General features: G+C 40.6%; 1 protein-coding gene across 4 annotated transcripts in view; it reads right to left on the bottom strand.

The window, feature by feature from the left end:
- The window catches only part of LOC117889540 (sperm flagellar protein 2-like), a 74,679-nt gene that overhangs the window by 20,467 nt on the left and 31,877 nt on the right, over positions 1-22,335 (bottom strand). For all 4 annotated transcript variants that reach the window (XM_034793897.1, XM_034793898.1, XM_034793900.1 and 1 more), the window contains 7 exons: positions 22,046-22,183; positions 16,741-16,901; positions 15,554-15,740; positions 12,383-12,554; positions 9,496-9,618; positions 3,241-3,379; positions 1,973-2,202 (listed from right to left, as the gene is read on the bottom strand). In XM_034793897.1, the coding sequence (XP_034649788.1) occupies positions 1,973-2,202; positions 3,241-3,379; positions 9,496-9,618; positions 12,383-12,554; positions 15,554-15,740; positions 16,741-16,901; positions 22,046-22,183 (1,150 nt within the window). The remainder of the gene's footprint in view (positions 1-1,972; positions 2,203-3,240; positions 3,380-9,495; positions 9,619-12,382; positions 12,555-15,553; positions 15,741-16,740; positions 16,902-22,045; positions 22,184-22,335) is intronic.

The raw sequence follows: 22,335 nt of genomic DNA, 5'->3' as shown, positions 1-22,335 counted from the left end.
CCAATAACATAAAACAACAACAACAAAGCCCATATGGCCCGCGACCTGCCTACTTCAGAGATCAGCTCTATTCCTGTGTTATATTGTCATTGCAGAGATCAGTGGAGGCTCTTGAACTGGTGTCCCTTTGGCTTTAAAAGAGAGGGGACTGCTGGTAGGGCATTCTCAATGAGGGCCCCTTGACTTTGGAACTTGTTCCCCACTTGGTCCAGAATAGCTTGAGTCTGTTGACCTTTCTTTTACTGGAGGGGGATGCTATTTAAGGGGAAACATTGGAGGAAGGTGAGATATTCTACATTTTTTTTTTTGCTACAAGATTTAACTGGTTGTCATCAATATATGATGGAAATTATTGCTGCATTTAACTATATAGAAATGTTAAGGGTGTTAAAGTCTGTGTTAGACATATTTTATAGTCTTATATATCTAGTAAATAAATCTAAAACAAAAGCTCCTTGAGGGAGTGACCAGCCATGTTTGATGTCTGTGAAGTCTGCTTTACTCCTATGGAACTCTATAAATGAATGCAAATATAAGATATTCCCTGCTTCTTATAATTAGTTATATGCACTATACTATCTGTTATTTTATTTGCTGCAGAGCAGTTTGGAATGCTCTCTCTCACGTTCACAAGACAGAAAGATAGACATCTCTTTAAAGGAAAACTGTAAACATGTTTCTCAGCCAAAAGTTTTCAAGTTCAAAAGGTGAGCTCACTTTTTCTCTGTAAATATACAGTGAAATGTATTTCAACTTAAGGACTAAATTCATCTTTAGTGGGACTTCGTGAGCTTTAATGCATTACACTGGGTGGATTTGATTATGATGTTTAACTACACAAGATATTTCTGACTGTATTGGCAGCACAGGTGCTGGAACTAGGGATGCTGGGGGTTCTGCTGTACCCCCTGGTTTGAAGTGGTTCCTATCAAATAGAATTTACAATTTGCTTCAATAGCTCTCAGCACCCCCAGTATACAAATTGTTCCAGCACTCTGGACTGGTGGTAGCGGTCATTTGTTACAAAAGATGATAATTTGTGACATTGTCAGTAATGAATCCTTGTGTAAATGATTGTGAACTATTTTCCATTTCATTTCATATTGATGTAACTAATTGGGAAAAATATATATTTAAATAAAAGGTTTAATTTTTAAACACAAATTATTTTGCATAATTCTAAAACCAATATTAGATCATGCTGGAACTAGTTTAAAATCTTTTACCCAGAGTTCCCACATTTCGAAGGTGTGTTTATATTAAGTAAAGAGACTGCTGTAGGGTCACTGATTGCATGAAATTGTTGGTTGGCTCTACAGTTAAGCTGTTTGTGGGATAAACTATTGTTGAATCTAGTAACTGAACCACAACAGAGCTAAAAGCTTCATCTCCAAGTGTTGCAGGAAAAAAAGAAAGATATCTGACCTACTACTTGTAAATTAATGGAATGGTTGCTGTATATTGACAAGAGGCATTCTAGAGGTGTTGCAAGCTCAAGATATTTCAACCAATGCTTTGATGCCTTTTGGCTAAAAAGGCACCAATGTCATAAATGATGTCATTTTTAATAACATGGCTGCCATCTGCACTGAACTCAGAAGTATTCATTTAATTAAAAACTTGTATTTGAAAATGATTCTTACCTTATGAATTTTAAGAATTTCTGAGTTAAGCAAGATTGACACCACTTTTAAAAGCACACACAGCATACTGATAGTTCCAAAGAGTTACTTTAGATTTGAGTATAGAGGAACTCAGATCAAAGACTCTTACAGATCACTTAAATGCTGGATACCAGCATTCTGACTTTGCTCTTAATAACAGTAGTAGCATCTCAACTTACTAGCATAAATTAGTGTACGTAATGCTGTTGGCTAAGTATCAAAAATGGTTTAGTAGCTCCTAACAGTTATTTTAAATCTTGATTAGGTAACTAATTCTCTTATGAATGCGTAAGAATATTTTTTCCTACCTTTAGGTGCCACCTGTAGAAATTGCTTATGGAGTGTGCTAAGTTGTGAAATAGTTAGGGTACCATTTACAGATGTCTCTACAGGTGGAGGCCGTGGTGGAGGGATAGGATCTGGAATTACTTTTACATCATTGCTTATGAAGAAGTCTGTCTCGTCTAAAACCAATTCATATTGGATTCTCGTAGAACATTCAACGTGGTGGCGTGCAATCTCAGTTAATTTGTCAACACTAAAAATTGAAATGCAGGAAGCAATTATTACTTTAAAATGTAAGATAGTAGTAACTTTGAGTCAAATTCTGAAATATTTCATCAATGGGAGATTTTCTCTGTTAAGGACCACAAATCCTCTGTGTGGATCATGGGAAGGGGGGGGGGTCAATGACCAAGCTAGTTATTTCTCACTACATCCTGGCAGCATGCTCTGTTTGTGACTGCTGAGGGAAGTCCATTTAAAGTGAAATCCCAGCCACAGAGAAAACCCGATGGAAAAATAGTACATGTTGAGATTTTCAGAACTCCATAGGGCAAAAGAGGTGATGTGTATTTGCCTGACCTCACCTTGTCTACCTACTTCAGCCTGTCGCCCTGTCATGTGCCCCTGCATGGACTGATGGATCTATGGAGCACATTCTGCAGGGAAAGGAGTAATACTGCTGTGGAGGAATAAGTACTTGGATATTACAGTGGGAAGAGTCTGACCTGCACGCAGAAGATCCCCTCTACATGAAAGTCAGGGAGTCATGATTAGGCCCAAATCTACACACTTCTTGGGCACTGGAGACTAATTTGTGTCACAAAGCAGGCCCTCATGTTCTTATGATCTTTAAAATAACTTCTGTCAACTGCTATACACAGTGGGTTTAACAAAAGGTGGAGGATTCTGGAATGGCAGAAGCACAGCAAACAAGATCCCAAAATTCCAAGGTGGCAGGAGCCACTACTTGATATTGTTGCTTCCTAGGAACAAAATTTCAGGTTCTCTACTAGTGCTCATAACTGTAACTGTATTTCCTAAGAAAAAAATAAGACTGAACAGTTGTGTACAATATTGCTGACTACACTTTTTAACTTTCCAATGTATGCAGCACTATAGGGCATATATCATAAGGCAAGATCAAGTCCCAAATCCTGAGAGTAAAATTAGCAAGCAAAATGATTAATTTTTGTACATTTTTACAAATTATTTGATTAGGTCACCTGTCTGAACAATAACTTTTCTATTCTACTAAAATACCTGGTCTATTTAAAAATTAGCCATATATTACCTGGACATTTCTGCAAGGAACCTGGCACCAAGCCACTTTTCCATATATTTGTAAGTTTCTTCCGCTTTCATTACTAGTTCTTCAACAAATGTTAATGCCTTTGTCTTTATCAGCTGTAGTCGAGATTTTGCAGCTTCCTCTGTTGAAACAGTCATTTCATAATAATAATTTATTTATACAATCTGAAGTCTATTTTCAAGCTTACTTGAAAATAGGCATCTAAAGTTAAGCACCGAAACTTGCACTCAGGCATCAAAATACCTATTTAGGTTTCCTGTGTTCATATATTATTTATATATGTTTTTTAATTCACTCAGAATTTGTTTTACAAAATATACCTACTGTTGATATCAGAACGTGCATATCACAAGGATATAGCAAAGTTAACCAAACTGATGTCGAAGGAAGAGGTGATAAGAAGACATTAATTAAGACAGTACCCTCCGACAAAAGTGTTATATTTAGAAACTCAATGGTGAAAAAGCCAGATAGTCTGCTGGGGATGATTTCAAAACATTTCCTTTAAAACTTGAACATAAAATGTAGATGTTCTACAGAGGAAGTGTTCCTTTTATTTAAAAATTATATCAATAATATTTAGGTAATTTAAAAAAATGAAATCTTTTCAGAGAGAGACCATTCCTTTCTCAGATTTTTCAAAAGGGGGAAAAAAGCAAATCTCAAATGATACAAATTTTATGGGAACCATAACCAATGTTTGTTCTTTTGTTCCTGACCCAAAGCTCATTGAAATCACTGACTTTACAAGGCTTTGGATCGGACCTTCCAAGCCTAGCTGTTTTATATCTCACAAATCCATACTTATTATTATAATTCCCTCTTTGTGAAAATTGGTTGTTTTAGTGCGAGGAAAAACCGGTTACCTACCTTCTCGTAACTGTTGTTCTTCGAGATGTGTTGCTCATATCCACTCTATTCTAGGTGTGTGCACACCCACGTACACACTCAGAGATTTTTGCCTTAGCGGTATCGATAGCAGTATCCCTACGCCCTCTCAGTTCCTTCTTGACAGCAACTCCGACAGAGGGGCAGGAGGACGGGTAATGGAATGGACATGAGCAACATCTCTCAAAGAATAACAGTTACAAAAAAGTAGGTAACCGTTTTTTCTCCTTCGAGCGCTTGCTCATATCGATTCCATTCTAGGTGACTCACAAGCGGTATCCTTGGAGGTGGGCTCACAGTCTAGCAGCTTGCTGCACTGCTCTATCAAAGCCTGCTGGGTAAGTACATAATGGGACATGAACGTGTGGATGGACGATCAGGTGGCTACCCTACAGATGTCCTGGATAGGCACTTGGGTTAGAAAAGCTGACAAAGAGGCTTGTGCCCTGGTTGTATGGGCAGTTACAATCGTCAGAGAAGGCACCTTTGTCTCATCGTAGCAGCAGCAAATGATGCAAGAAGAAATTATTTGACCAGACACTGGACGACCTTTCATCCTGTTGGCTACCAAGACGAACAATTGTGTTGACTTGTGGAATGGCTTGGTCCTGTCAATGTAGAAGGCTAGTGCCCTCCTGACATCTAGGGAATGCAATTTAAACTCCTCCTCCTCCGACTTATGTGGCTTTGGAAAAAAGACAGGTAAGTAAATGTCCTGGCCCATATGAAACTGTCAGACCACCTGGGCAGGAAAGCTGGATGTGGCCGCAGCTGGACCTTATCTTTGTAAAAGACCATATAGGGCAGTTCCGAAGTAAGCGCCCTAATCTCAGAGACCTGGCAGGCAGCTGTCCTTCCAGGAAAGGAGGAGAGAGCAGGAAGCCAGAGGCTCAAAGTGGGGTGCCATGAGTCGTGACAGCACAAGATTCAGGTCCCACGGAGGAACGGGGTCCCTGACATATGGGTAGAAGTGCTTGAGGCCCTTGAGGAACCTGGCAGTCATGTCCTAGGTGAAAACCGACCCTACCCTCAAGCGGCAGATGGAAGGCAAAGATGGCAGCCACCCTTTTGAGCAGGGCCTGTTGCGAGGGGCCTGTCACTGCTTTGTCCGGAGACAACAAAGATGACTGCACCGCAGGGGGAGAAGTGGCTTCCCCTTGCTCATCTGGGGACAGCTCCTTGGGCGTTGGGGGCCACTGTGTTGCCCGCACGTCCGATTCAGCACCATGCACCGACTGTGCCGGGGGTAGCTCGTCCGAAGCGGCCTGAGAGGAACGGTGGGAGTATGGGACTGGCATAAAAGGTACACCCCATGTGTTCCAGTACTGCCACTGAATAGGCCGTGGCCCCTGCCTCCACGCTGCCACCGCAGGAGTCACACCGGTCTCGTGGGCCGGTAGTAATTCACCTTTTATAGGTGAGGGGCTGAACTCTCCTTCTGACTTGGAGCATTGCCCTTCCGGTGACCAGGGCAGAGCTGTAGATGCCTGCGTCTGTTGACTGACCCTTGCCGGCGACCAGTAAGGAGAGGATCCTTACCCCGGTAAGGATCAGTGCCTGCCCAAAGAGCAGTACCAGGGAGCTGCAGACCGTGCCGTGACTGGGAATGATCACGCAACAGGCAGGAAGGTGAGAATCTACGCCTGGGAGACTGCCTAGGTGATGGTGATCTGCGCCGTGGCAATCTCTGGTGGGAGGCCTGATGGTACTGTGGGTATGGGACTGGCGTCATGACTCAGGTGTCCCATGCCATGTAGGTGGAGACCTTGGCGTCAAGGACCGGTGTCTTTTAACCGGGGACCGAAGATGCAGTGCTGGGATTCAAGGCTGCGGTGATGTGGATCGACGTCTGCTGTCTGGGGACACTTCGTTTCTTTAGAGGGTAGTCCCATGACTGCCTTGTCCGTAGATGCCAGGGCCTTAGCTGGGTTCATCACCTGGCTTGGCATCTGCGGTGCCGGATGACCTACTTCCTCTTTGACCGCCGGGCCCGCTTTGGGCACACATGACCCTACTAGGGGCCGGGACCCCCTGCCACTCCCGGGAGCCGGAGGTGGCTCCTTGGCTGGGCTAGGAGGTCTGACCGCAGTGGTATCACCAAGTGGCTCCGGAATGGGCACGTGGCCTAACACAGGTCCTTTGCCCAAAGCCCCCAAACTGTGCCGGGCAGATTCCAGTGCCAGCGGTGTGTTGTGCACTGATACCTAAGTGCCGGGCATGGAGTCCGATTGAGAGGGCTCCAAAGCAGGATGAAGCGCAGCCTCCATGAGGAGGCCCTCAAGCGGATATCCCGCTCCTTTTGAATTCGAGGGTGAAAGTTTTTGCAGATCCTGCACTTGGCCTTTCTGTGGAACTCCCCCAAACACTTCAAACAGCTAGTGTGGGGGTCACTAATGGGCACCAGCCAGCTGCACTATGAGCATGGCTTAAAGCCTGGGGAATGGGGCATGCCCCGCTGCAAGGCGAAGTCCCAGCTGGGACTATAATTCCTAAACTACTACTCTAACCCTTAACTTAATGGTCTAACTAAGTACCTATCAACTAAAAAAAACGGAGACAGAACAATGGGTTGTAAGAACCACTAATGCTCTTGCATTACAAGATGCAAGACAAGGCGCTCCAACCAACCGTCACGGGCGGTAAGAAGGAACTGAGAGGGCGTAGGGTCGGCAGCACCTAACATACCAGCGCATGAGCGTGGCACTCAAGGGGGCGCCACAGCCAACCCTACGCATACTGCTATGGCAAAAATCTCCGTTGACTGTACATCTGGGCACACACACACCTAGAATGGAATCGACATGAGCAAGCACTCGAAGAAGAAAAAACTGTTACCTACCTTGTTGTAACTGTTGTTCTTTGAGATGTGTTGCTCGTGTCCATTCCATTACCTACCCTCTGTTGGAGTTGCTGGCAAGAAGGAACTGAGAGGGCCTAGTGTTGGCAGTGCCTAATATACCAGTACATGAGCACAGCACCACAGTCAACCCTATGGATTCCGCTAAGGCAAAAATCTCCAACCACTGTGCACGTTGATGTGCGCACATCTACAATGGAATGGACATGAGCAAGCACTCAAAGAAGAAATATTTGCCTACAGAGATCTATGAGTAAAAAATTCCATGTAACTTAGAAAAAACTGGCATTTCAAAATGGGAGGACTGAAAAAAGACTAAAAGAATTTGTTGTCACAGAGATTTTAGAGTTAAAAATGGAGGCAATAGACAGAGAAACAGGGTCTTCGGAAAAGATAAATGTCTTAAAAATGGGTATGGAATGTGAGAAAGAGAAAGATATAAAACAGATAAATAGAGGAATGAAAAACCTGAAGAAAAAGAAAGAAGACCAAAGAGTAACACTGAACTAAGAGTATCTCAAATCTTGAAAGATCCACATAGGCATCCAATGTTCAACTCAATTTTCTATTTTGAGACCTGAAGAAGAGCTCTGTGTAGCTCAAATGCTTGTCTCTTTCACCAACAGAAATTGGTCCAATAACAGATATTGCCTCATCTACCCTCTCAATTTTTCATTAAATTTAATGTTACTGCTAGAAAATGTTTTTCTAAACAAACAAAAAACGTAGTTGCTGCTGACAGTAACTTCGATAGGTAAAACTGTAAAGCAGTTTCTGTTATAGATCTTATTCCAATATGCCAATAATAACTTTCCAAAACAATCATCTTTTGGGCTGAAACTTTCCTTAGGCAGATTCTACACAAAGATGAATGTATTTGGAAGGTCTGAACAAAATCCCTTCAAAGTCATCTTTGAGTTAAATGAAAATGAAAAAAAAAATACACGCTTCCTATTTTCAGCAAAAACAGCTGATGTTTAAAATTTTGAACTTGGCATTAACTCATTTTTCTCTGAGATCTGCTTGATTTGGGAGGGAAAACTGTAAAAATAAAAAGGTATAAGCAACTGAAAACACCTCAGAGGATTTTTAGTGTACATCCACTAAGCTTTTCAGTACAGCTTAATCAAGTGCTGCCTTCTTTGTAATTTCTTTGCACATTTTCCAGGAGCTGCTGCTCTCAGTCTGCAAGTGGGACAATGACATAACAATCTGTAAGTATCAAATTGAATCACACAAGTCTCAAAAAATCCAATAACAGAAAATACTCTCAGACCAGGAACACAATTAAAAATAAGGCATATACACAAAACTGCTAAATTCAGTGAGAAATCAAAATTCAAAACTCAGTAACCGCCCACAGACTTGCGTATCTCAACATATCTAGACACTTAACTGGTCATTTTCACTTCCAGTTATTACGATTGCAGGTGTATCCGTGGTATCTGCATTTGCAAGTTATGTTACTAAGCTATTATGTAGATGTGGCCCTGTATGTTTTAGTTCTCCTTTGATACATACCCTTGGCTGTTTTGCAAGGCAGGTCTTTACCTCTTTAAAGTTAATTATATTCCCCTCCCTACTTCCAAATATCTGATTTTAAAAAATATTTTTGTGCTGAGATTGGGTGAAACATTGTTGACGCTTGTGAGTGTAACAGCCACCCTTCGTTCAGGATAAATGTAAGAAGCAATGAAGCTCCTTTGTAGAACCGATAGCTGAAACAGTAGGGGCCACTGCTCAAAACACAGGCCATCTGCAAGGCTGATGTGGGAGTTGAGCCAGGTGGTTGGAGGGGTTCTCCTTTGAGACTGAACGCAAATGCAGAAGGCTGATTATGGTTTGAGGGAGTTCTGCGTATATGTGTGTGTGTGTGCATGCACAGAAACATGCCAGAAGCACATAAAGGAGGCAGGAAGGAAGCCCCAGAGACAGCCAGAAAAGCTCTTGTAGCATTATCTTGAGAAAAGCTGAGAGAGAGAGTTTTTGGGTAGAGTGCTGGCTGAAAAGAGGCTTGGCACTGTGAGAAAAGGGACTGTCTCCTGCTGTTTCATTCCTACTGTATTCAGGAAAACTGGACTTTATACATTCTTTGATGCAATCCTGTTTATTCACAAACAAATACCTGACTCCCTCTAACAGAAACAACCCGGAAGATCATGAATATTGGTTAACTGCTGAGGTCAACATTATTTAACTTGTTTGCTTACAATGAACAGCTGATAGTAGAAGGATGACAGGAAAGAGAAGAGAAAGTACTTTTAAGCCTCTCTCTTCCATTTTGAATATATTTATTTAAAAATTATTGTCTAACACTATTTTTTTAAGTTTCCAGGATTCTTCAGACCCCTTTTCTCCCTTTTCTCCGCACCCCCCATTCACTCAGCAAACTTTCAACAAAACTTTGCAGACAGTTTCAAGTATTAAAAAAAAATCTAAATTGGAAATGATGACCAACTTCCACAATGTAGCCCGCTGAACTAGTTACATACCTTCATATTCAAGGGCACTAAAATATTCCTGTTTCATTTTAAGCTTTAATTCTTGTTTCTTTAGTTCCTCTGGTGTTAGAGGAATGGGAGTGGCTTCAACCACAGGTGCTGGAGAAGGAACACCTGCAAAGAAAAGAAAATATTTTAACCAAAAAGGAAATCTCAATCTTCGGACTGCATATATGTAGACAGTACAGCATAGTACAATTTGTTTTATGGAAAACAGGTATTTTCAAATGAATCTGATATCATTTTTATGAGATTACAAGTTTGGTGAATAAATGTGATTGTTGACATAATATCCTTAGACTTCTGTAAGGCATTATTACTGCATGACATCTCAATTAAAAAAATTAACACTATAATAAATCAGTGTAGCACCTATTAAATGGATTAAAACTGGGTAACTAATAGAGCTCAAAATATAATTGCTAAAGGGAAATGATTATCTAATGGAGTTGTTTCTACTGGGGTTCTAGATGGTCACAATGATTCCTTGTGGCCTTAAAATCTATTAATCTGTGACAATTTTCAGGTACACACTGTACCTTTTGAATTCTAAGTGTCAGTCAAATTCAGAGATGAAGTAAATGGTGATAAAAGTTATATGTTGATAAGTAGGGCCCTACCAAATTCATGACCATGAAAAACACATCACGTGAGATCCGTGAAATCTGGTCTTTTATGTGCTTTTACCCTATACTATACAGATTTCACAGAGGAGACCAGTGTTTCTCAAATTGGGGGTCCTGACCCACAAGGAAGTTTCTGGGGGTTCACAAGGTTATTTTAGGGGGGGTTGGGATATTGCCACCCTTATTTCTGCACCATCTTCAGAGCGGGGCAGCCGGAGAGCAGCGGCTGTTGGCCGAGCGCCCCACCCTGAAGGCAGCACCCCGCCAGCAGCAGTGCAAAAGTAAGAGTTGCAATACTGTACCATACCACCCTCATTTCTGTGCTGCTGCCTTCAGAGCTGGGTGCCTGGAGAGTGGCAACTGCTGACTGAGGGCCCAGCTCTGCAGGCAGCAGCGCAGAAGTAAGGCAATACCGTACCATGCCATCCTTACTTCTGCGCTGCTGCTGGTGGCGGTTCTGCCTTCAGAGCTGGGATCCCAGCCAGTAGCCGCCGCTCTCCAGCTGCTCAGATCTGAAGGCAGTGCAACCATCAGCAGCAGTGCAGAAGTAAGGGTAGGAGTACTGCAACCCCCCCTGCAATAACCTTGCAACTTTTTAAAATCATCCTATTAGTTATTTTTACATGATGGACCTAAAGCCTGAAATGAAAACACCACCACTAATATTATAAAGCTATTTTATAATTTTGTTTTTTAATACTGTGTTGGCACTTTAATTGCAGTCAAAGCACTTTGACTGTTAAGTGTTGTTAAGTACAGATAATGATAACTTTTCTTCCCCAACAACTGACTTGCAGCTGCTATGGTGGTGCAACAGGATGATACCAGATCAGTATATCAGGTTGAACATAACTCTAATGATCAAATCTAAAGGTAACAAATTGAGTGCAGCAAGTTATATCACTCTTTCAGTAAGTATGCTGCTGCGCTGCCTACAAGATAAAAAAGAATTGTATTGTGTACTCCTAGGACGTGAAAGCCAGAAATAAAAGTTGATCAGCTCTTCCACTCTCAGGAGATATTTTTGGCATAAAATGAAAAATTTATCCATTAATATCTTATATTGCGAGGGAAGATGGTTAAGGCACTTGACTTAGATTCAGGAGATCTGATCTCTGACACGGACTACTTGTGTAACTTTGGGCAAGTAATTTAGTTATGTCTCCACAGCAAAAAAACCAACAACCCTGTGGCAGCAAGTCTCAAAAGACTTGGTCTCATGCTATGGGGCTGAAAATAGCAGTATAGACATTCAGGCTTGGGCTGGAACTTAGCCTCTAAAACCCGGGTGCCGGAAGGAGGAGGGGAAGGGTCTTGGAGCTCTGGCTCCAGTCCAATCCTGTATGTCTACACTACTATTTTCAGCACTGCAGCATGAGACCCACAAAGCAGACTCACTTGACTTGGGCTCTGAGACACCAGGGCCACAGGTATATTTTTGCTGTGTAGACATATGCTAAGAAACTTGCTACAAGTAGTCTGTGGCAGAGAACAGGGTTTTTTTTGTTGTTGTGTAGACATACACATAATCTCGTTGTGCTTCATTTGCCCATTTTTAAATACTTTCTTTCTCCTACCATTTGTCTATCTTCTCTATTTAGACTGTCAACTCGTTGAGGCAGAGACTGTCTCTTATTATGTGTACATACAGTACCTATTACAATAGGGCCCTGATCTTGGTTGGGACTCTAGGTGCTAATAGAATGCAATTAAATAATACATTGTTTATACCTTGTCAGAATGATGATAGAGCAGGGACAGACCTGACTGATCCATCATATTATAAAGATTGATACATTATAGTGTGGAATAATAGCCTTGGACTAGTTTTATCCTGTTCCTTATTAATAAAGTAAGAAGTATTTATATGCTTTTAGCTACACCAGGAGATTAATGTTAGAAAAGAACCAGCATTTTTTAAAAAGTTGACATAATTTGATAAAATGACTGCAATGTGTACATTTCCAAAGCAATGCACAGAAAAAGATTAGCAAGTATTATTTTCTGGTATTACTTTGAACATTTATCCCTAAATATTATTTATGATTTAATTCACCCAACTATCACTCAACAGTCTATGGATTTCTTTATCACTACCATATCAGCACACTGATTTATCATGTTTTGAACTATCAAAAGAAAAGTGAGAAAAGAATTAAACTTTTGTAGTTAGTCTCTTTTTTAACATATGTTCATTTAATTTGAATAGTTTTATGCTCTATTTTTAAAAGAAAATCACATGCTTCAGTTACCTTTCTTTTTGGTGGGTGATTTTGGAGGTGGTTTCTTGGCATCTTTGGCATCCTTTCCACCACCTTTGCCTCCTGCTGCCTGAGGTGGTTTTTGACGTTCTTGTTCTTTCTTTTCTAGCTGCTGGCGTTCTTTTTCTTCCTCTGCTTCTTTTGATTGTATTTCAGCAGTTACCTTAATATTCATATTTTAACTTAACTATTCTGTATCTATAACATACAATTAATATTTTGAACAAGCTATCCTTTATTTTCTACTAGTGGTTGCTCTGGATGTATAATATAAATTAGATATGTTGATTCTTGATTTCATATTTGATCAGTATATGATTACACTGGCCTACAATTTTTGAGAAGTCGTCTGCTTCAGAGATAAAATGTGCTATTTATTATGTATTTTGATGTGCTGAATTCAAATATGACAATTAAAACAACTGATTGGCTACTGTTTCTAAGATATTTAAGTTTTTACATTTTATGTCTATGTATATTGTGTAGATAGAGTTTTAATCATAAATTGTAAACCTAGGTCTTTTCATGTGTTTATGGTTGCTTTACATGATAATATTTCACCTGTCCTGTTTATGTAACACTTTAAGAATCAGCAAAAGAGTTATATAAATAAAATGTATTATGAAACAAAAGGCAAAAAACTATTATGTACATAGTTTAGTCCTATTCAGTGTCTACTCGGCGCTTCTTGGCTTGTCTCTTGTATTCATTAAATGGAGCATCTCTTGTCACTGTCCAGCAATAGTCTGCAAGCATTGATGGGCTCCATTTGCCCTGATAGCGTTTCTCCATTGTTGCAATGTCCTGGTGAAATCGCTCACCGCTCACTGCTCTGCAGTTCAGTGGGAAAAAAATCTAGATGAGAGTGCAAAAAATGTATCTTTAGTGACATGTTGCAACCAAGGCTTTTGTATGCCTTGAGGAGGTTTTCCACCAACAACCTGTAGTTGTCTGCCTTGTTGTTTCCGAGAAAATGTATTGCTACTAACTGGAAGGCTTTCCATGCCGTCTTTTCCTTGCCAGGCAGTGCATGGTCAAATGCATCATCTCTAAGAAGTTCACGAATCTGAGGACCAACAAAGACACCTTCCTTTATCTTAGCTTCACTTAACCTTGGAAATTTTCCACGGAGGTACTTGAAAGCTGCTTGTGTTTTGTCAATGACCAGACCCAGCTTGATGTGTACGGTGGTAACAAAATCTTCCTTGATTCAGCAAGTGGTGGATGCTGAATACTTTTCCTCCCAGGCTCCAATGACTGTCGGAGTGGCCAATCTTTCTTGATGTAGTGGGAATCTCTTGCACAACTATCCCATTCGCAGAGAAAACAGCAGAACTTTGTGTATCCAGTCTGCAGACCAAGCAAGAGAGCAACAACCTTCAAATTGCCACGAAGCTGCCACTGATGTTGGTCATAGTTTATGCACCTCAAAAGTTGTTTCATGTTGTCATAGGTTTCCTTCATATGGACTGCATGACCAACTGGAATTGATGGCAAAACATTGCCATTATGCAGAAAAACAGCTTTAAGATTCGTCTTCGATGAATCAGTCTCCACTCATCTGGATCGTGAACGATGTTGAGGGCTGCCATCACACCATCGATGTTGTTGCAGGCTACAAGATCACCTTCCATGAAGAAGAATAGGACAAGATCCTTTTGACGGTCACGGAACATGGAAACCCTAACATCACCTGCCAGGAGATTCCACTGCTGTAGTCTGGAACCCAACAGCTCTGCCTTACTCTTCGGTAGTTCCAAATCCCTGACAAGGTCATTCAGTTCACCTTGTGTTATGAGGTGTGGTTCAGAGGAGGAGGATGAGAGAAAATGTGAGTCCTGTGACATTGATGGTTCAGGACCAGAAGTTTCATCCTCTTCCTCGTCTGACTCAAGTGAGAATGATTCTGGTGCATCAGGAACCAGCAGTCCTTCTCCGTGGGGTACTGGGTGTATAGCTGATGGAATGTTTGGATAATGCACAGTCCACTTTTGCTTCTTTGACACACCTTTCCCAACTGGAGGCACCATGCAGAAGTAACAATTGCTGGTATGATCTGTTGGCTCTCTCCAAATCATTGGCACTGCAAAAGGCATAGATTTCCTTTTCCTGTTCAACCACTGGCGAAGATTTGTTGCACAAGTGTTGCGGCATATGTGTGGGGCCCACCTCTTGTCCTGATCTCCAATTTTGCAGCCAAAATAAAGGTGATAGGCTTTCTTAACCATAGTGGTTATACTGTGCTTTTGTGATGCAAAAGTCATTTCACCACAAACATAGGAGAAATTATCTGCTCTGTTCACAAAAGTACGAGGCATCCCTGCTCACTTTGGCTAAACAGAAATGTGTCCCTTTGCAAAATCAAACACTGACAAATAAGAGAGCATGACACTGTATGATTTCTAGAGCTGATATAGGGCAATTTGTTCAGCAGAGTGATGTCAGCTTCGTTATGATTGCATCATCCATGACTTCTAGGAATAACATGATGCAATTTATATGATGTATGATGCAATACCAGCTTCAGACTGCATCATTCATTGTTTTGCCTAAAAAGCAAGTACTGTCCAAACCCAGTCATAGATTTATTCATAGATCCAGTCAAAGATGTATTTTAGTCATTTCTGGTTTAAATTGAGATCCCTTCCCTTTATAACTCACTTATCCTCTGCCATTCCCAAGTCAAGGGTCGTATCTACTGACCCAATAGCATATCTTGAAAACTAGAGCCAATCAACAATTTTAAGCATCATTTTCGTTCTCAGTGACCCAGAATTAGTAAAGTTTGACTACATCTATTTCAGAAGCATTTTGGCTGTAGAGCAGTGTCATTAAATAAGGAAACAGCTGTTAAAGCAAAAAAGCAAGAAGGAAAAAGATGGCAGCTTTAAATATTTCTTAGAACAAATGATTTAAGTATTAAAAGGAAGCAGGGGAAGTAGTCCAACTGGTAACCAAGCAGGGCTAGACTTCAGCGAAGGCTGAGAAGCTGAAGAACTGAGGGTATGTCTTCACTAGCAATGATAAAGCGCTGTGCAGCAGCGCTTTAATGTGGCTGTGTAGTCGCGGCACCAGTGCATGGGTCTGGTATTTGGACTGGAAAGATTTAGATCTAACTATTTAGCCAATCTGTGAATCTTTACTAAACAAAGCATTTCTTACCATATTTGATATTGCTGTTACTGCTGCTTGCCATGTGTCAGTGATAAGTTTCTCATCTGCCCCAAAGTTAAATATTATACTTTCAGAGGAATTCCCCTCCTTATTGCTCTTTAGTTGAATTGCTTTGCTTTTCTGCTTGATGACATTTATTTCAGGAGAAGGGGGTCTACGAGAAACCATGGGAATCCTTAAAAACAAAATAAGAAATAACTCACTATCCCTATGGTGTGCTATATGGTTACATAGTGCAATTAAGTTACAGTATATTAAGAACCAGAATCCCATTTTCAAAGTCTGTTATAGCAAATGGAAAAAGGAGGAACCCTCCCACGGATCACAAGAGGTAAAATTTGTGGATGACAAAATCATATTGGTTAGTCCACAGTAGAAAGGTTTATAAGGAACTCAAGACTGATCTAAACAAAAACAGGGGACTAGACAACAAGTAATACACACTGGATGGACTGATATTAAACTACTCATATATATACTGATGGGGTCTTGATGGACTGTAACCATTCAGGTATCAATACAGGTATTGTTATGCACAGCATTATGCCATTGTTATACGCAAGTGATGGTATACTCACCTTGAATATTGTGTTTAATTCCTCACACCCAGCAAGGCTGCTTTAACTTACGTTCAGTTGACCCCAACCTCAGAGGCCATGCTCGTGAAATTTTAATTTTGTCACTGATCCAGAACAGAATGTTTAATATTGAACTATAATTAGTTGCAGGATTTGTTGGGGAACTGCCATAATTTGGGGAAAAGAAGGAACCTTTTATCTGGCAGCTTTTGTTGTTTTGTTACTGCAGAGAGTGGGGGAGGGATAGCTCAGTGGTTTGAGCATTGCCCTGCTAAACCCATGGTTATGAGTTCAATCCTTGAGGGGGCCACTTAGGGATCTGGGGCAAAATCAGTACTTGGTCCTGCTAGTGAAGGCTGGACTCGATGACCTTTTGGGGTCCCTTCCAGTACCATGAGATAGGTATATCTCCATATATTATAATTATTATTAGATGGGGCAGCCAAAAGTGTCTAATAAATTAAATACATTACAATATTCAACATCTATCATATGGCTGTGATCATCATCATCTATCTATTTAACAGTTACACATGCACAAACACACTTATATGCTAAATTAATTATGTTACTTTTTTTTTCCAATGCAGTTTTTACCTTCTTGACTTGCTTTGATCTACAGATTGCTCTACATTAACAATATCTAATAATGGGATTCTAGTGAACTCTTGACAGGCCTCTGTTGGCATTTTGCCTTCCATTCCCCTGTAATAGTCATGTAGAAATCTCTTTGTATCTTGGAAACGGTCCACTTCAACCTTCATAAGGGAAAACAGATTTACATTCAAAACTTGATGGAACAAAGCATTTTCTGTTTTTATACCCTGAAGTATAATATCAAAAGCAATGCCTACATCATGAGAATGCTTGATGGAGGCTAGAAAATAGGACTGGTTGATCATATGTGTTTAAGTATTTTATAATAAATACATACTACAACATGTACTGGAAAAGTACACTTTCAAAAAGTGTATTCAAAACTTTAATACAGATATTTCTAAGCTTTAATAACAATATCAGCTATGAAATAGAAAAATATATTTAATTTGAATATAAAAATATATTGATATTTAATTCGGACACATATATATAAATAAAATTATATGAAAATAAATCTACCATGTGCTTATAAACTGTAATTAAACAGATTTGAATACATCTTTAATCCAAATTATGAAAAACTTTTAATAATAATACTATAAAGCAAAAGAAATTTGTTTAAATGACCAAGAAAGAATTATAATTGTGCAAGCAGTATAAAGAAAAAACAAGTGGATTTTGTAAGGTTCAAGACATCTATTTATTTCAGAGTGAAGCCAAAAAGCATTAGCACCTGTCATGCTTTGATTTATTAAACCAGTAGTGTCGGAGTCTCTAACTGACAAAACGGCACTGCATATTCATGGGAAAATGAACAAAACCACATTCACAAAAAGAATAAAAATCTCATAGTGTAAAACAGCCAGTTGGCCATAAGTTAAAGATAAAAATTCTTCTGGCTGGTTACAGAAAACAAAGAAAGTGGATGGAAATCTGATATAGACTTGTTAGGGATATCAGACCTTGCTAAAATGAGTATATAAAATCTATACTGATACAATAATATAGCTACCTGAAGAACAGATTATAGAATCCCATAGTAAAACCTACACCAGAGGATCTCAGCAATCAGGAACTCTCTGCCTGTTTTGTTGCTATTCTTATTGCCTTCTCTGACAAAGCTGTTGAATGTAAAGGTATAGATATCACAATTTCAGACTTGCTAGTTTTAGCATGAGTAATTTTGCCCATCGTTGTCAATGAAGGTTATAGTAGGTAAAATTATAATTAATCATGTTAATTACGGTAATGTCAAAGGGCCAACCAAGAATGCAGACCCCTTGCGCTTGGCACTGTACGTACACAGAGTGGTAGATGATCCATGCCCTGAAGTAAGTAAGTGTTGGGGAAGGGATATAACCCACAAGCAGAGTGAACAATGTGATGGTAGCAAATATCATGTCAGTTCCACGGGGGTGGGGAGAGGTTTTGGGTACTTAGAAGGTAACAGTTTGAGGGGAAAAGTCAGAAGCAGCTCAGTGACTTCGGACACAATCCCATTAACTTTCAATGACACTTAGTGCTTGACTACACATGAACTTAGTTCATGGCAAAGTGGGTGCAACCTGCATTAGCTTACTCTGCTAAGAAGGATAGCTCAAAGTGCACTAACAAACTAGACGAGCCTTATGCGGATACAAAAATTTGGATCCGCATCTGCAACAATTAAATTATATCCAACCCGCGATCCACACTCCACCTTTTATATGCATCTGCATCCACACCTGCACCCTCTAGAGCAGCAGTTCTCAACCAGGCCTACATGGCCCCGAGAGGGCCACAAGCTGGTTTCAGGGGGTCCATGGGTCCTGCCGGGCGGAAGCCCCGAGCACTGCCATCCCGTGCAGGGCTGAAGCTCAGAGCTCCGAGCTGAAGTCCTGGAGCATCATTTCTAGCGACTTCTACTTGCCCTAGATCATGTAAGAGCTGAGCTGTGCTCCCTATGTGAACAGAGAAGTGTCCATTTTTATAATGATCACTGGGGGAAGATGTGCAAATGGAACTCCTGTGCAAACGTTGTGATGGTCCTTCCACTGTTTCATGAAGGTAGGTACGGAAAGAAGCATATTTAGACTGTGCCTGGTGGGTGAACAGATGATTCTGAGTCACGCTTGAAGGCAGCTCATTTGTTGGCATGTTCCATAATGAAGGTGGTGGCTGCCATGTGCCCCTGTAGTTGAATGCAGTTCCTGATAGTGGTTTGGGGGCAAAGCAGAATTCTGTTTGCTATGTTGGAAAGAGTCACAAATCTGTGCTGAGGAAGATAGGCTCTTTTTATCACTGCCCCCATCAAGATGTGCCCCTGTGAACTCTAGGTTCTGTACCCAGGTCAAGATGGATTTTTGTATGTACAGTTGTTGGCCCAATTTGAGGAAGAGTCCTCTGGCCTTGGAAGTTGCCCGAGACATCAGTTCCAGGGGGCGGCTGTTCAACAACCAATGGTCCAGGTAAGAGAATATTAAAACATCTTTCCTGTGGAGTTGCGTTGCTACCACCAACATAACCCTTGGGGCAGATGATAGGCTAAAGAGGAGCATTCAGTATTGAAAGTTATCCTGGCCAACAATAAAATGCAGGGGAGTTGAAGGAACTGTTGTTTATTGGACGTCTTCACCACAAGGTGAGAACCTGAGGCAAAGGGCACTGCCCAAAGTACTCTGGAGTGGGTGTTTTGCTCATGATCATATGCTTCTGAATCATGCTTGTTGCATTTCCCCAAATTAATGCCAGGTTACTTCCCTCTTTTTATTAAGTTTCTTTACTACACACAGACCCAGTGATTGCAAGAGGGGAAGTATTGTCTCTTAGAGATTCCCAGGGGTGGTTTGGAATTTCCCAGGTTACTGGGTGGGGAGCTCAAGCCAGTGCTCAGTTGTATTGTAAAAAGGACCCCTAGATATTGAACCTGGCCCTTGTGGCTGCCGACTGCACCTAGTAGATAGGTTACATGAGTAAGAGAGAAAAACAAAGTTGAGGGAATCTCAATAGGACAATTGCTAGAGCTCTGTCTCAGGCAAAGACAGTTCAGAAGGAACTGAGAGTGGTTCGCCCATGCAGTGCTATATAACAACAGCATGGGCATGAGACTGACTTAACACCCATGAGCAGGCCAAACGGACACTGCTATGAGAAATCACTGATCAAAGGTGCAGGGGGCTCTAGTGCACCTAGAGTGGAGCACCCATAGGGACACGACTCAAAGAAGAAGTGGTTAAACAAGTAATTGAAGATGGCAAATGAAAGGTTGATGTTTGACATAGTAAGAGACTAGCCCAACTAAATAGGGAAAGGCAAAATTATTCAGGATGTTGAAGCATGGACAAGATTGATTTGATGCTGTAGAGAATGGAGGCCCATGAAAAAAGGATGAAAATATAAATGTACAACATCATTTGTCAGTGCATCTAAGAAAAGTGATATTTAGAGTGTATACTTTTAAATATGATACTGTAAAAGAGCTCCAAAAATACATATAATCAATGTCAAGCACTTAAAAGTTAAGAAATGACAGAATTAAGCTTGCCTGTGCAACTTTAATTCAGTTCCCTTCTGTGTAGGCATGATGATAGTTTTAAATTACATGATAACATGATATTTTATCCATAGAAGTCCTGCTTCATTCAGTGCACAGGATGGATGGTGCTCTATTAAGATCAGGTATTGAATATTTTGTTTTATCTGCATGATTCAATGGATGGCCTATGGTTTATTCATGGCACACTATTCAAACCCTACTCTGAATACTGAATTCTGAATTTCCTCATGAGCTTTTCTATGGCACTGATTAGGGTGTTTCCCAAACATTTATTTATCTTCAAAACACCCCTGTGAGGGGAGGGGATGGTATTATCCCATTTTACAGAGGGTGAGCTGAGGCACAGAGAGATTAAGGTCAAAACTATCCACTAATTTTGGATGCCTAATTTAAGAAGCTTAGGATCTGATTTTTCAGAGTACTTAGCATTAGATAGCACTTTATATTCAGAGCACAGCTCTCACTTGACTTCAGCTGCAGCTGTGAGTCTCCTTGCCCACCAAATCCCAGTCCCCAACCTGAGTCCCAATTTCCTCCACCCCCCAACACTCACTCACAGTGTCTCTCCTCACCTCCAGTTCTAGTCTCACTAGATTCCTTGTCCCAGTCTACTCCTTTCCCTCCCTCCATCCCTCCCGGTATGAATCTTGTCCTCTAGGCATTCAAGTCAGACAACTTCTTCATCCATGCTGCCTGGGCACCAAAAGGGAAGGATGTCATTGAGAGCACGGGCTAGAGAGTCTCCATTTTCAGTTCTAGTGTCTGTCCATGCCCTGGCCTGGAACAACTGGAAGCAGCAATTACAGGGAAAGTCCAGCTTCAACCCTGTAGCCCTGGGCTGGAGCATGCTCAGTCACTCTGTGGTGATGGTGCATGAGCAGTCTGGTCACTAAGAGCTGTGAGGGGATGGAGCATGTTCATTAAGGACAATACCTTTGGAGATTTTATCTGTTAAACGCTAAGAAGTTTTTACTGAACATGTGTGATATGAGGTTTTTCAAAGGTTTATAACTTGGCCAAACGTGAGCAGAATTTTTCAGGAACAGCAAAAGGCACATTACTGACACAAAAGCCAATCCCTATCAAATTTCAAGTCCATGTTCCAAATTTAAAAAATGACCAGATATTTTTTAAATGGCAAAACAATGTTTTTTTCCTTTGCTTCACTCTTAGAAATGGCTGAACTGTTTTGGCTGAAATTTTCCAAAAGACATCTAGCGTATACAATTTCACCCCAAATGGTTAAAGTTTGGCAAAGTTAAAAGCAACAGAATACAGGGTCTTATAAAAGGAAGTATTGGGCAATCTTAAAATAGGTGGGTCTGGTAGCACTGTATATAATTATAGCATTTAGAAGGCTAAGTTAAGAACAGAGGCCATTATAAATAGAAAAGCATCACCTGTACCAGGATATTTCACTAAACTCATTTGATTGGAAAGCTGAATGCAAATAGCAACATTATGCAATGTAGCCTGAAAATTTATTTTTACAGGACTATGATAATGTTATTTTTCTTGATCTGCTCTGCCCAGAAGGTAATACAATGCCAGGAGTGCACGTGCATGTCTTCTTTTTTTTATTTTCTCACTCCTCACTTCAGTCAGCTTCCTCCTTTAGTAGGACTGAATTAAACGGATATTTGGTCTTGACTGTATAGTCTTAAGGAACCACACACATGAAGTCCCATTGAGATAAATACATTAATCCAAGAGTCTGCCCGGACTATTGCAGGATCAGGACTATATTGATTTAGCAATTTACCATACCTGCATAAGTGAAAAGAAATGGTTCATCAGGATTCCCATATGATCTGGTAACCAGCCATCATTCATGATATCACTACGTTCTTGCTCTGCTTCTTCCCTTTTGTTTTCACAAATATCCCAGAGACGGTCCCTCAGGTCCTAAATACAAATACTATTGCAAATAACTGATGTGTAAAACCTTAGGCAATCTTTCATATATTTAAGAAATTATATTGGTGTGCATGGCAAAGGCACCTTACTTCAATCCTATTGTTAATTAAACACCTTTTTCCTCAGTATAATAAAAGTCA

This window comes from Trachemys scripta, chromosome 17, assembly GCF_013100865.1.
Source record: "Trachemys scripta elegans isolate TJP31775 chromosome 17, CAS_Tse_1.0, whole genome shotgun sequence".
In the NCBI taxonomy this organism is placed as follows: domain Eukaryota; kingdom Metazoa; phylum Chordata; order Testudines; family Emydidae; genus Trachemys; species Trachemys scripta.
Note: the sequence above shows the minus strand (reverse complement) of the source record. Positions and strands in the feature narration are given on the sequence as shown.